Source organism: Miniopterus schreibersii (assembly GCF_964146895.1).
Source record: "Miniopterus schreibersii genome assembly, chromosome: 11".
NCBI lineage: Eukaryota > Metazoa > Chordata > Mammalia > Chiroptera > Miniopteridae > Miniopterus > Miniopterus schreibersii.
This window is the reverse complement of record NC_138111.1, coordinates 40,368,896-40,382,751: the sequence shown is the minus strand read 5'-3', so window position 1 is coordinate 40,382,751 and position 13,856 is coordinate 40,368,896. Positions and strand designations below refer to the sequence as shown.

The following is a 13,856-nucleotide window of genomic DNA, read 5'->3' as shown; positions in this document are numbered from 1 at the left end:
TTTCCCAGTGACAAGCACTGCCGCACAGCACTCGCCCCCCCTCTGGTCGCGCCGAGCACGCCTGAACCCGCAGGTACTTACATCTCCTTCCCCAGGCCTCTGGTCATCGCAATCTCTGGTGGGGCTAATGTCCTGGCGCATGACCCAGATGGGCTCTTTGGGCTCGTCGGGGGTGTAAGGCGAACGGATGGTCCTGGTTTTCACCTCCTCGATGGCCTCCTTGATGTCCTTGATGGCCAGCGAGATAGCATCCCTCTTCTCCTTGCTGTACCGCTGCACCGCCTCGCCGCCCGCGGGGCCCACCGCCCGCTGCTGCCCAGCCGGCGCCTGCGGCCCAGGGCTGTCGGGGCGGTCCCCGCCTGGGCTGGAGGCACGCTCCAGGTCCTGCTCGGCCTCCGGCATGTCCTCGGCCGCCTTGTCGAGGCTCTGCGAGCTCATGCTCTGCTTGACCTCGGCCACGATCTGGTCGATGTCCTCCTCCTGCTCGTAGCTGTCCATTCGCGGGTAGGGCGCGAACTCGGCCTCCTTCTCGGGGCTGTCGGACTCGCCGTCCGAGCGCTCGTCATAGTGGTGCAGCCGCGCGCCCAGGGCCTCCTGGCGGTACGCGGCCGCCTCGTCGCGCTCCTGCTCGTACAGCTGCAGCCTGTCCGGCGCGTCCAGCTCGGGCGCGTCCCCGATCTCCTCGTACACGTGCTCCTGGAGGCCCCCGTAGTCGGCGTAGGGCTCGGCGTAGGGCTCGTCGTCGCCGCGGTGGAAGAGCCGGTGCGTGTAGACGTAGCCCGAGTAGGCCGCGTTCATGGCCTCCTCGTGCTCCAGCGAGTGGAAGTGCAGGTGGTTGGGCAGCGCGCGGCGGTGCGCGGCCTCGGCGTGCTCGGCCTCCGCCTGCTCCGTGTACTCCTCCGCCTCGGGCCGGAACTGCACGGCGTACGCGCTCTCGTCCTCGGCGTCCTGCGCGCGCTCGGCGTCGTCGGCGTCGCGGGCCGCGGCGATCACGTCGCCCTCGGCCGTGTCCGTGTGGTTGTGGAAGCCGCTCTCCGTGCTGGCCGAGCGCGCCAGGCACTCGCCGCGCTCCTCTTCCTCCTGCGGCCCGGGCGGGGCGCGGAGGTCGTCGACGGCGAGCCCGCGCGGGGCCCGGCCCGCATAGCGCTGCTGCCGCCGCCGCTGCCGCCGCCGCTGCTCCTCCTCCGCCTCGGGGCGCTCCAGGTCCGCCTCCACCGACTCGTTCACCTCCCCGCCCGCCGCCTCGTCGGTCACCTCCACCTCCGCGGCCCCCTCCGAGTGGCTCATGGTGGGCGTCGGGGACGGCTGGGAGACGGGCTGCGCCGGCTCACTGGGCGCTCATTTTGCTTCACCGGCCTAGAAGAACAAGAGGAGGAGTGGGGTTCAGTGGCTCAGGCTGGCGTCGGAGCGGAGTGCCGAGACGGCCAGCAGAACAGCTGCTATTGATCCCTTCTGAATCTGGGCCAATTTTTTAAGAAACGATTGCACACTTAAGCTCAATCTGACAGCACCTAGTTCATTTTCTTCGCATCCCGAATTGAAATTTCTAATTATACATCGAGTTGCTTCCTTGCCACTGGCTCCCTCCCTCCCTCCGCCAGCCCTCGGACCCGGAGCCTTTGCTTTGCACCGTGCGTACTGCTCGGGCACATTTCGGGCGCATGTGACTGAGGAGCACCGCTGAACGGCAGGGCCGAGTGACACACTGCCCATCTGCCTTTATCAACCAGGATCCTAAATAACTTTAGAAACGATTCTTTAAATTTCAAGGAGGGGGGAAAAAAACACCTCGAAATGTTTTGAAGCCATTGCTATCAATACAAATAAGCAGCCATTCTTCGGGAGGCTGTCAACCCGCAGCGGCTTCTCGTCCTGTCATTACTGGCTGTTACTTCCACGAGTGGCTTCATTTTCTGCGCTCCGCTAGAAGACGGGACTCATTTCCTATAGCAGGATGTTAATGGCTGTTACACAGGAGGAGACTCCGTGGGCAGATAAGTTTGGGAAATGCTGACTTGGAGTTGCTGTTTCTTTGTGAATATTCGTGGGGAGGAATGTACAGGATTCGGGGTGTCCCAAACTTGTTTGAGGAGGAAACATTCTGCCCCCCCCCCCAATAGAGGTCAGAGTTCTGACAAAGACACTTAAAGAAACAATGACTAGCTCACTTCCCCCGTACACCCTGGATCTAAAACATTATGAATTACATAATATTATAGCCAGAACCATTATAGCCAGAACTGAAAAATGTGGCCAATCTCTGTACACATTTCCATCCTGAGAACAATGACTATGAACTAACTATAAGAAAGCTGTCCAAAAGCAAGTGTGAGTCTCCATTTAGACTTTGATGGATGGTTAATGCTCTGAACAGAAGAGGAAAGGATTGGTGCTGGAGGCCCCCTGGTTAAGTGGCCTCCGGTGAGTGGATCGTGGAAAATACAAAAAACGAGTGTTCAATATAACACATGGGCAAGGACAGTCTACCCATGTTTCCTTTATAAGCATTCTCTGAAAAAGACAACATATTAAAAACTGTATTATGTAGCTAAGTCTTGAACACAAAGCAGGTGTTCACAGAGCGGGATATTAAACATACCAAAGACTTCTCCCGGTACTGTTGCTCTGTGGAGTGTCAGCTGTGTGTGGTCAGTGTGAGAAATACAGTAACAACCATTTGAAGCACCCAGGTGGTCAGCAGTTCATGATAATCACCTGTAGAACTAACCAAATTTCTATCTTTAGTGAAAATAGATTTTTCTATTTTATATGCATTAGAAAGAAATTTTAGTTTATTCTGCGTTATAATTGTATTTGACCAGTGAGTGGTGCCCTCATAGCGCATTTATTGATTCAAAGGAAATGGGATTTCCATGCAAGTGCGTACACTAAATCATGGTAAGGAAAGCTGCAAGAAACCCCCTCTTTTGGGGAAAATACTGCTACAGTAATGTAGTTTGGTAAAGTGGAGCTTTATATTCACTGAGTTTCTATTCCCTTCCCAAGCCTCAGGGGAGTATTTATGCATGGAGTGTTTATATTTCACATATTGCCATGGTTTCAAGAATATAATTTGGGTTGTGGTATTGACAGTGTGCTAATTAATAACAGGCACTTATTTGAGGAATTTCTCGAGGACAGAGGCAGCTAGGAAGTTTTAAACATGGAGCTGACATTGGGGGTCATGTCCATAGGTAGCACACGAGAGAACTGTTCCCCATACCCTGGCCATTTTGAGGGTGGTATTTATAAAAGAATATTAAGGCTGTTTTTAAAGAATCCCAGGTTATTGTGAGAATACATATTAGTACAACCTTCTTGAAAAGCAATTTGGCAAGATGAATTAAAACGTCCTAAAGGTAACATATCTTTGCTCCAGTAATTTTACTTACAGAAATCTCAAAAACAAAACAAACAAAAAACCCAACCCTCAGATGTAGACAAAAATGTTTCTCACAGTGTTTCCTTTACAAGCAAAAATTATAAATACCAAATACTAAGCACTAACATTTATTAAGTACCAATACGTACAGTGGAACCTTAGTTGTCAAACTTAATTCATTCCAGAAGGCCTTTTGAGAAGTGATTTGTTAAAAAATGGAATTTTTTTCCCATTAGAAATAACGTAAATTGAATTAATCCATTTTAGATCCCTAAATACAGTGGTGCCTCGGTTTTCGAATGTACTCTGTTCCGGAAGAACGTTCCAGCTCTGAAACGTTGGAAAACTGAGGGATCCACAGCCGACAGCTAGGCCTCAGGATCTCACCCTCAGCGGAAGCCGCTTGGCATGTTCGACTTCCGGGGCATGTTCGAAAACCGAAGCATGTTTTTCCAGGTTTACAGCATTCATACCCGAAATGTTCGTCAGCAGAGATGTTGGAAAACCAAGGCACCACTGTAATTCCCTGTCTTAACCTTTCTAATATACAGTACATGTCTAATGTACTGTTTAATCTATAAACAAGCACTGTTTCCTTAAATTTATCGAACACCCCCAATTAGCCTGAAACGAATCACTTTCAGCACTGGTTCCTGGGGCATCTTTCAGGTGGTCAGTTGCAGCATCTTTGTTTTTTCACATATCAATGCCTCCAAAATGCTGTCACTGACTAACTGCTTTTCGTTTATCCAAATCAACAGTTTTTCTCCCTCCTCAGTGGCCTGAGATCCTTGTTTTGTGAGCACTTTCAACCCTAGCAGCATAGGCACTTTTGATGGCCTCTTTATGTTTTAAAATTCTGCTAATTGTCCATTTCACCAGCAACAAAAGCAAAAAGAACCACAAAAATATTCACAGCACAATATCCTTGAGATGTTGTTAACTCGAGGTTTAGTGGTAACTGGACTCACAGTCTCTCCTTTGTGGCCTGAGAGGTGCTTTTTGTGATGCTGATGTATCAGCACCAAAGCGTTGTCAGGTTGAGGTCTGAAGTTCTGTTCGAAATGGAGACATTTTTTTCCCTGAACAACTTGATCAAGAACTGAATCATTCATGATGGGAGACGTTCAGGAACCGAGGTTTGACTGCATAGCGCTTAGCATGTAGTGTCATATTGCAGTCTAGGGAGAGGTGAGTTATCTTGCCGAGTAGCCCCACCTGGAGTCCCCACAGCACTCCAAGTCAACCTGCCACAGGCCTCTAAACCTGCCCACCTCCCCCATTTCCTGTATGGGTGCATGGCACCACCAGCCACCCAATCACCCAGGCCCATATGCGGAAATCATGACCTACTTGTCTCTTTGCCTCACCTTCCCCAAACTGAGGACTGAACCCATTGTCTTCATAACTCTTGCATTGTCCTCACTGCCACTGCCTGGCCTTGGTGTGTTTTGCCTACACAGTTGTTTCTCTTATTTCTCAGGCCCAGTCCATCTTCCCCAATGCCAGCTTGATGATCTTTCTAAAATACAAATCTCAGTCCCATAATCCTGTATCTCAGATGCTGCAGTGATTCCTCTCTAAGGCATAGTACAAATGCTTAGCCAACTACGTCCCAGGTACTACTAGGCATTTTCTACATCATGAGTCATTTAATCCTGACACAAGCCTATGAAGAGAGTACTCTTATATTCTCCTTATAGAAAGTATAAGCTCTTTTAACAATGAAGACATGGAGGAACTGTGGGGTTAGGTGATTGCCTGGGTCACACACCTGGGTAGTGATGGAACTGGTAAATTTTGTGTCTGACTCCACTTTCTAGCTCCAGGCTCTGGGTGCTTGAGTCCTAGTCCTGGTAAACAAAGCCCTTGGGCCACATGGCTGCTCAGGCCTCACCTCCACACTCCGCCTGCACCCTGAATTCTAATATCCTGACACTGACCCTAACTGCCTTCCTATCATCAGCTACTTTTTACCTACAACTTTTCTTTGGTGAATCTTTCTTCTTTTCCCCAGAGCAAGTTCCTACTTGATTGCTAGCCTCCAGGCAATGTTCCAGGCACTGGGGCAGAGCAGAGACCAAGCCAGACATGCTTCTTTGCTCTCAGGAACCCACCATTCTGGTGCATTTGGTGGGGGGCGGGGGGGGGGAGGTGGATGGAAAGGATAGGGAAGCAGATGGAAAGGAGAGGGAAACAGGCAATAATTATGTTAATAAACGAACAACACAACTTCAGATAGTGGAAAGGTTTATGAAGAAAATAAAACGGGGTAACGGCATAGAAAATAATGAAAAAGAGAAGGTTATGTAGCTCATGGCCAAAGGAGGTGATATTTGAGCAGAGGCCTGAAGGGTAAAGATCTGAGGTCAAGGCCATGAGGTGAGAAAGGACTTACTGTGTTCAAGGACAGAAATAATGTTTGGGAAGTGAGTAGGGGATGGTGTGGTGGGTGGTGAGGACAGAGGAGAAGGGGCTGGGAGGGACAGGGCCTGGTACACAGGGGTAAAGAATTTGGATTTTATTTCAAGTGCAGTGGCATGCTACTGGGGTTTTATAAGCAGGGGAGTAATAAGGCCTGATGAACCTCTCCCTTGCCCTCACTGTACTTGTCTATCATTACATATGATTATTATAGTACCTGCCATTCTGAGCAAAAATTCTTTATAAATATGAAGTCCTTGGGAAAAGAGGACCTATCATTTATCTTTGATTCCATAGTGCCAAGCACAGAAGGTGCACAGTAGGTAGTCAATACATTTTTAGTGATTAAAAAACCCCCAACTATCCCTCCCCCCTTCAGTATCTGAGGCCTTCTAGACATTGGCAGGCTCGGCCTTTGGAGAAGAACATTTCAGCCTTGCACCTCAGCTCCTTGCTGCCTCATCCACCCATGCAACCTTGTCTGCCTTCTGGTGCTCTACGTGCCCAAACAACTCTAGTGAGTCAACATTTTCCCACATTTGAGTGGCATTTATTGGGCATGCGCCATGCACTGTGCAAGGCAAAGGGGATGCAAAATTTCTAAACCGTAGTCGCAGCTGTCAAGGGCAGACCACTTCAATAATTATAATACCTGGTGATCAGTGCAAAACAGAAATAGGTTCAAGCTACAAAAGGAGCCTAGAGTTAAAACAACAGCAGCAACTGCATCACCTCTGTGAATCATATATATGCTGCTGTTCTTTTAGGTTCTGCATTTCATGAGCTCATAAACATCCTAGGAACTAAATTAAGCCTAAGGGAGGAGTGCCATCATCCAATCAATGTCCTTAATGATGACCCATGTACCTCTGGAGGCTGACAGAGTAGAAGGAGCAGTTGGTTGAAGAAAATCCCTCTGCCTCTACAAAAGGCCGGATGAACTGGAATACACAGGCAAGACAGTCCCCTCAGCAGGAGCCCCTACATAACATGGAGAGGGGGTGCTCTGACATCTTGGCTGCAGGAGTGAGGGAATCCAGGCTGCCAGTAGTGAAGCACAGGTGGCTTTCTGACCCCTGGTTCTGGAATGTTCTGCAGCCAGACTGGAAAAGGTGAGCAAAGGGAGGGAACTCCACTGCAGTGCACCATTTAGAAATAAAACATTTCATGATTCAGCAGTTGAATCCAGGTACCTCATAATGTTAACTGAGGATCATGCTGGTTTGGGATTAATAGGAAGAAAGGCTGTAAATTACTTTGGTTGATCTGCCGTTAAGTAGTCACTGATAAGAATCTCCAGTAGACTCTCCCTTTTAACATATTCAGAAGTAGTTTTAGAAGAAGGATCTTACTGAAGACAGAATGCAATGTAAAAAAGAACAAAAAGAATTATTCCAGGTTGTTACCACGAAGGGTACTGTGCTGGGGAGCGGTGGGGAGTTGCAGGGTGGTAATAAAGCAGGTGTAGGGAAAACCCATGAAGGCAGAGGGTGGAGAAGTGGAAAGAGAAGACTATCCTAGGCATCCTCTCTCCTGAAAAAAACCAGAATGAACAACATGGTTCCATTTATATAAGTTTTCATACTTTTCCACATATTTAAGAAGCACAATTACTTCCCATGGACTTAATGAATGGGCCTCATCTCCCCCCCACTGGAGTTTTAAGAAAAGTCCTGTTCATTGAAACAGAACTGTTTCATCTGCACATGTACTGTTCCAGTCAACATGACATCTGCCACCAAGCCATTGGAGGGGCCACCAATGATGCTGGGACTGTGGTGATATATTAATTTCCATAGCAACAAACAGTTGAGATTGCCAAGTAAGAATATGCCCTGGATGTAGTGTACACACACACATACACACACACACACACAATCTGCATAGGTATTCTTATCTATCTTCTCTACCCTTTAAATATGTTTTCTTTCCATGAGGTAGATCAATTGTGAAACATCTATAGGGAATTCAGCGGACATCAGGAATCCCACTCAAATCATCAGCTCTTCTAAACACAGTGCATCTATTAACAAGAGAGGATAACATAGTTCATTAAAGCCTAATCCCCTTTGATTCATTTGGAAGTTAAATTTAGTGATCCTGGATGGGAGCCAAGGTGGATACGGAACACACATTAGTCCTTCTTAAAATCATTTTCAGTTTAAATAGGCTCACACGGAAAAACCCTCCTCACACAGAACATCTTGCCTCAGCAAAATGGAATTTCATTTCCCCTAATACCTTTTGTGCCTGAAATTGTAACGCATGGCGTGACAGATAGTACTGGTAATGGTTTCAGAGGGAATTGAGTACCTGAACCCAAGGAATGTTGCTGAATGGTTAGATGTCAACCTGAGAGAGGTCTCTGTGGTTGGACCTCAGGGCTGTGTCCTTGACCCTAGCCCACTTAGATGAAGACGTGTGAGCCGGCCACCTTCAGTTTCCCACTCCAGATCCACTGCATACCTCCTCCACCCAGCGCTGTGCCCTGCGACATTGGCCTCTTCTGGCTGCATTGATAGCTCCTTGTTCCTCTGGCTTCTGTGGGTTTGGCCAGTGGGGAGCTCTGGTGGGACATCAGAGAGAGGAAGGAGATTGGGGTTGGGATAATTATTCTCCCACTTCCCTCCCTACAAAATTGCCACAGGCTGGCAGTGTCCCTTGTAGGGAAGGCATAGCCCCTGTCAGGTGGCCCTTTCCACGTGGTTTCACCCGATGGCTCTGTCTCCTTCTCTTCAGGCTTATGAGTAGTAGGGGTGGTGGGATTCCCACGAAGTCCACACCTTTGTAAATAGTCCCTCTAGTCAACGCTCAGTCTCTCTGCATGTTACCTTAGTTGAGTGCCCTTTCTGTTTCCTGCTGGGACCCTAGCTGATACCAAGGTGTAATACTCGTGTTAGTGGATGACAAGATAAATCAGTAACTAGTCCAATTAAAGAAAAGTGTAAAACAAGAAATAGGACAGCTATAGTGAAAACCATGAAGGTGGCACCCTAAGGGGAAACACTGCCGCAGGCGCTGCTGTGTCTTCCCAGGTCCACCCACTCCTCTCCACGGGCTCATGGCATCAGGGAGCTGATGGAGGAAATCCCCCCAGGAAGCAGAAAGGCCACAAAAGCCCGCCTGCCTGTGCCCCAGCCCCTACACCTCTCTGCTTCCCATGCAGAGGCTGCTTGACCTGCCACTGCCCTAGTCCATCAGCTGGAGGCTCAGCCCGTTCCCAGCCTCCACACAATCCTAACGTTAGACCGAGCTTAGGCCCTCCCCCAAGAGTGAGGATCTGGACCCTGATCTTCCACCCTGTGATTTGGGTTGTCCCCTGTGGACACACTGCCCCAGTGTTGACTCCCTCATTCCTCGGATACCCCATTTTCTGGATCAAGAATGTCAACAGCTTGTCTGTTTGGCCAGTTGTTGACGGTTGCCATATCCCTTAAAGACGGTGAATAGCTTTCGGGACTAAACTTTCATCCATACATGCAGCATGCAGCTGAATTTGCCTTCTAGCACCCGCTCAACACAGGTGGGTGGGTCCTGATTCTTCTCAACAAGCCTTGGTAGACTCTGTACATAGATGTTTCAAGGCCTTTGCTCAAAATGCATTGACCACTCCCTTATTGGAACAGCTTTCAAAGTTAATTTATGGGATTTTAAGTTACCAGTGAATCGTTCTCAATAATCTATAGTCATATTTAATCATATTTGATTTTTTACCTCAAAGGATTAACTCCTTCTTTATTTATAAGAGTTAGCCCTGAATGGTGCTTGACATTCTTCAGATATCAAATTGATCCTTAAAGGATCATCTAATCATCTACTATACTTAGTGAGGTATTGTAGTGGTTAAGGGGATAGGTGTGAGCAACAGACAGCCTGAATTTGCTTCCTGGTTTCATCGCTTACTAGCTAACTGACTATAGTTAACTTACTCATAGCAAATGCTTCAATTTTATCATTTCTAAAATGGGGATAGTAATATTACCTACATTACAGGATTATTGGATGATACAAGTGAATATACATAAAATACTTAGAATAGTATCTGATACATTATAAGTGCTATTTAACAGTCATTGGTGCGTTTTCTGCACACACGATAATTAGTATTTAATAGATATAGTTAACATAGTATTTAAAATGAAAAAATTAAAACAATGTTAATATAAATGACTTGAGGACATGGTACATTTATTAATGCTACCCTTTCCCAAATAAGGTTATGTAGGGACAGAAAACAAGCACTTAAGTTCTTTTTAATCTGCTTTGAAATAAGGCTAGGTATAAATAAATCCATCAAATAATAATCACAAACCTTGTACTATGTGCAGGCCAGTATATATGGCGCTTTACATACTATGTTTTGAACCCTCACAACAGTCCCAATGGAAATTATTCTCTCCACTTGCTAATTTTGAAGCATAAGCTCAGACAGCTTAAATAAATTGTCCAAGGTCACTCAGCGCCAAAAGGGGTGGAGGGAGACCCATATGTCTCTCATTGCTCATGTTCTTCCTACTACATTTCACTAAGCCCATAAAGTGATTCGATTGATTTTTTTTAAAACAAACATCTAAATTGGTGTAATCCCTTTTAGATTGGTCACCTTGGCAGGCTCTATACTAACATGTTCCAAGGGCACTGCATCTGCTCAAAACCTTGGGCTACGCTACTCCTATATTGGAATTGATTTCAAAGTTAATTTAAGGGTTTTGAAGCTACCAGTTAATCATTGTCAATATTCTATAGTTATATTTAGTCATATTTGATTTTTAACTTCAAAGGGTTTCACCCAGTTTTATCACCCACCTTGTTTACAAGATTTGGCTGCGAATGCTATTTGATGTTCCCCAAATATCAAACCCATCCCTACAGGTTGAAGGTGTGCAGCAGCCAAGATTATGAAAAAAGACTCTGGTTCAAGCACTGAAGTGAATTCCAAAACAGGGCTTTAAAAATGATTCTGGACAATGGCCACATCTTGAACATAGGCTTTTATCTTGGCAGAGTAAACAGAGGGACAGGAGGCCATTTGGATGAACACATTCTTGTGTGATTAATACAAAATCAGGCTCGTTACTTTCATCCACCTTGAAATCTGTATAATTGTGGCTAACACTTAACCAGGCAGGAAAATTAATTCCTCCATTTGTATTAACTCAGACGTGCCAACCCCAAAGCTCTGATCACAACCCAGCCTTTGATTAAAGAGAAAATTCTGAATTTATGCAGACTTCCTTATTGTCTGGCTCTTCGTCTAGCACTTTAACAATCAAATCATTCATTTATTATTCTGACTCCAATAAAATACATGAAATAAGCTTAAGGCGATCATGGAAACTCAGAGGGGAAATCTTGCAAATTTTACAGAAAACTCAAGGGGTATTCTCTGGAAATCAAAACCAATTAAAAGTCTCTCTGAGTTTTTGTGAAATGCCCTGGTATAAAATTAAACATATCTACATAATCCATATTTATCGAGGGTTACAAAAACTTGCCATTTTTTCTTTTGGCATTTTTTTTTTCTGTTAAATCCCTTTCTTGATGGCTGCCCCCCCCCCAACTTTCTTTCCTCACCCCACCACGTTTATTATCTTTGTTACTACATTACTCTCAGTTCAGGGCTATTAAATCACCAGTTGCAATCAATCTCAGCCATTTTCCTGATATTCCTGTTATTATACAGAAAGCCACATACACGCAACACTACAGTGGTAAAGATAGTCTCTAAAATCAGTTCAACAGTTAGTTTTCCCAGGCTCGTTGCTTCATGCTGCAAAAGGAGACGGACACAGGGGGATACCAGGCCAAGGATGGACGGAGCAGCAATTCATTAAAATGGGCTCTTTCCTTTGAGACCACATCACCTCAAACTTACTGCTATTGTTACTTTTACAAATTATTTGGCTCATTAGAAAGTCAGTTAACTTGCTTCTTTTCTATTCCCTCAAGTTTGCTGTAGCTCTCTCTAGCATTTTCTTCTAAAATTCACACCATAATGTCAGCCTCGATCCTAATTATGAAGCTTCCTTTTAAATTCTTGTTTCCAAGCTTCTTCTTCTTCTTTTTTTTTTTGTTTAATTCACAGGTCAAGAAAGCCCAGGTAGGCTGACATAGTCCTCAAACATTTTTTCAGTTATGCCCCAAATCCAATATACACTAGATGATTGCTAATAGCTGTATCCCAAAAGTTTCGCTCCCTAACAATTTGGCTTCGTAACTCCCCAAATCTATTAAGCAACTATTAGGTAGCAATGTTGACTTAAATTTGAGTTTGATGAGCCAAAAACTCCATGTTGATTCCAAGCCTCCCACAATAATCAACTCTCTCAATTTAGTCACATTAGCAAAAAGTTAGCAGGGAAAGAAACATAATGTGGGGAAAGAAGAAAATGACTTTCTCTTAAAATTGTTCATGGATAGTCTGGAAACTCTGAAGACTTTGCTGGACGTGCTGACTAGAGTGTAAAGAGATAGGGTGTCTCACTCTGCACTCTTCTTCTAGTTAACGAATCTCACTTAGGCCCCAAATGTGTACAGATTGGTGAAATTCAAACCCCGTATTCTAGGCCCCAGAACTTTTCAGTCACCTTGAGGGAAGATACGAGCGTCTCCAAAGAAAATTCTTTTCATTTGCTTTATTAAAAAATAATGTAGATTTTACTAAAGATTCCGTGGTGAAGACTGAGGTGAGCTGTTACATTGCACACGACACCATGAACCTCCAGAAAAGCCTCACGGGTTTAATTTTCCCACACCTTCCATTTCCGTCATCAGCCACAGGGCTTTTCTCTCTCATTTATCAGTTTTCTCCCCAAATAACAGGAGATTATGAATAACAAGTAAATGCCTAGGTGAAAAGGCTGGTTGTTTCTGTGACCCAGACCCAAGTCCTCTACTGCCTGGTGAGCTGTCTCCAAGGGGATTGGTCCCATAGCACCCCCCCCCTTTTCCCTCTCAGTTATTCCCTTTTCCCTTCTGTCCCCCTCACCAATAACCTTCATGCTCCTGGCAGAGCTAACCCACAGCTCCTGCCCTTCAGCACCCAAGGCTTCTTCTGGGAGACCAGCAGAGGCTGCTCAAAGGTTCCTCAGGCAGGGCGGCCGAGGGGAGGCCGGGCGCAGGAAGAGCAGAGGGAACTCTTTACCGCCACCTGCAGGCGGGGCTGGGAGGGGAAGGGAGTGTAAGAGCCGAGGGAGTCGAGGCACAGGCGGTGCGGCCTAGCGGCTGAAAACACACTGAGTCAGACCGCCTGGTTTCAAGTTCAGGCCCAACACTCACTAGCTATGGGACCTTGGACAGGTCACTTAACTTCACTGTGCCTCAGTTTCCTCTTGTCTAAATGGGGGGGGAGTAATAATTGCATCTACCTCGTAGGGTTATTGAAGAGTGAAATGAGATCATATAACTCTAAGAACAAGAATAAAAAATATACTTGTCAGCCCTTAGAATGTACACTGCCAAGGGGAAACACTAATGTGAACTCTGGACTTGGGGTGATAATGACATGTCAATGTAGGTTATCAGTTGTAACAAATGTACCACTCTGGGGGAGACCGTGCATGTGTGGGACGGGGGTATATGGGAACTCTCTGTAGTTTCAGCTCAATTTTGCTGTGAACCTAAAACTTCTCTAAAAAGTAAAGTATATGAAAAAATATATATATTTCCTTATTTAAATATACTTTATATATGCATTTAAAATATACGGTATATTTTGCATGTTGTATATAATATACAGGGGTGAGCAAAAGTAGGTTTATAGTTGTGAGAACACAAAGCCTGGCGTTTATTCTTGTATTATTATTTATTAATTATTGTATTATTTATTTGTGTTATAACTGTAAACCTATTTTTGCCCACCCCCATGCATTATATAAGTTAAAATATAGATATATAGATATATAATAGAAATATACATATAAATATATTCTATATAAAATAAATATATAAATTATATATTATATTTGAATATATAAATATATCTACATATTTTCTTATTTAAAATATGCAAGCAAGGCTATTCCACTTTAACAAACTACCTCACTTCCCC

At 45.3% G+C, this 13,856-nt stretch overlaps 1 protein-coding gene across 2 annotated transcripts in view; it reads right to left on the bottom strand.

The window, feature by feature from the left end:
- Positions 1–13,856, bottom strand: part of APBA1 (amyloid beta precursor protein binding family A member 1) — a 182,581-nt gene that overhangs the window by 61,333 nt on the left and 107,392 nt on the right. For both annotated transcript variants that reach the window (XM_081151710.1, XM_081151711.1), the window contains exon 2: positions 82–1,356. In XM_081151710.1, coding sequence (XP_081007836.1) covers positions 82–1,287 — 1,206 coding nt within the window. In that variant the 5' untranslated portion in view covers positions 1,288–1,356. The remainder of the gene's footprint in view (positions 1–81; positions 1,357–13,856) is intronic.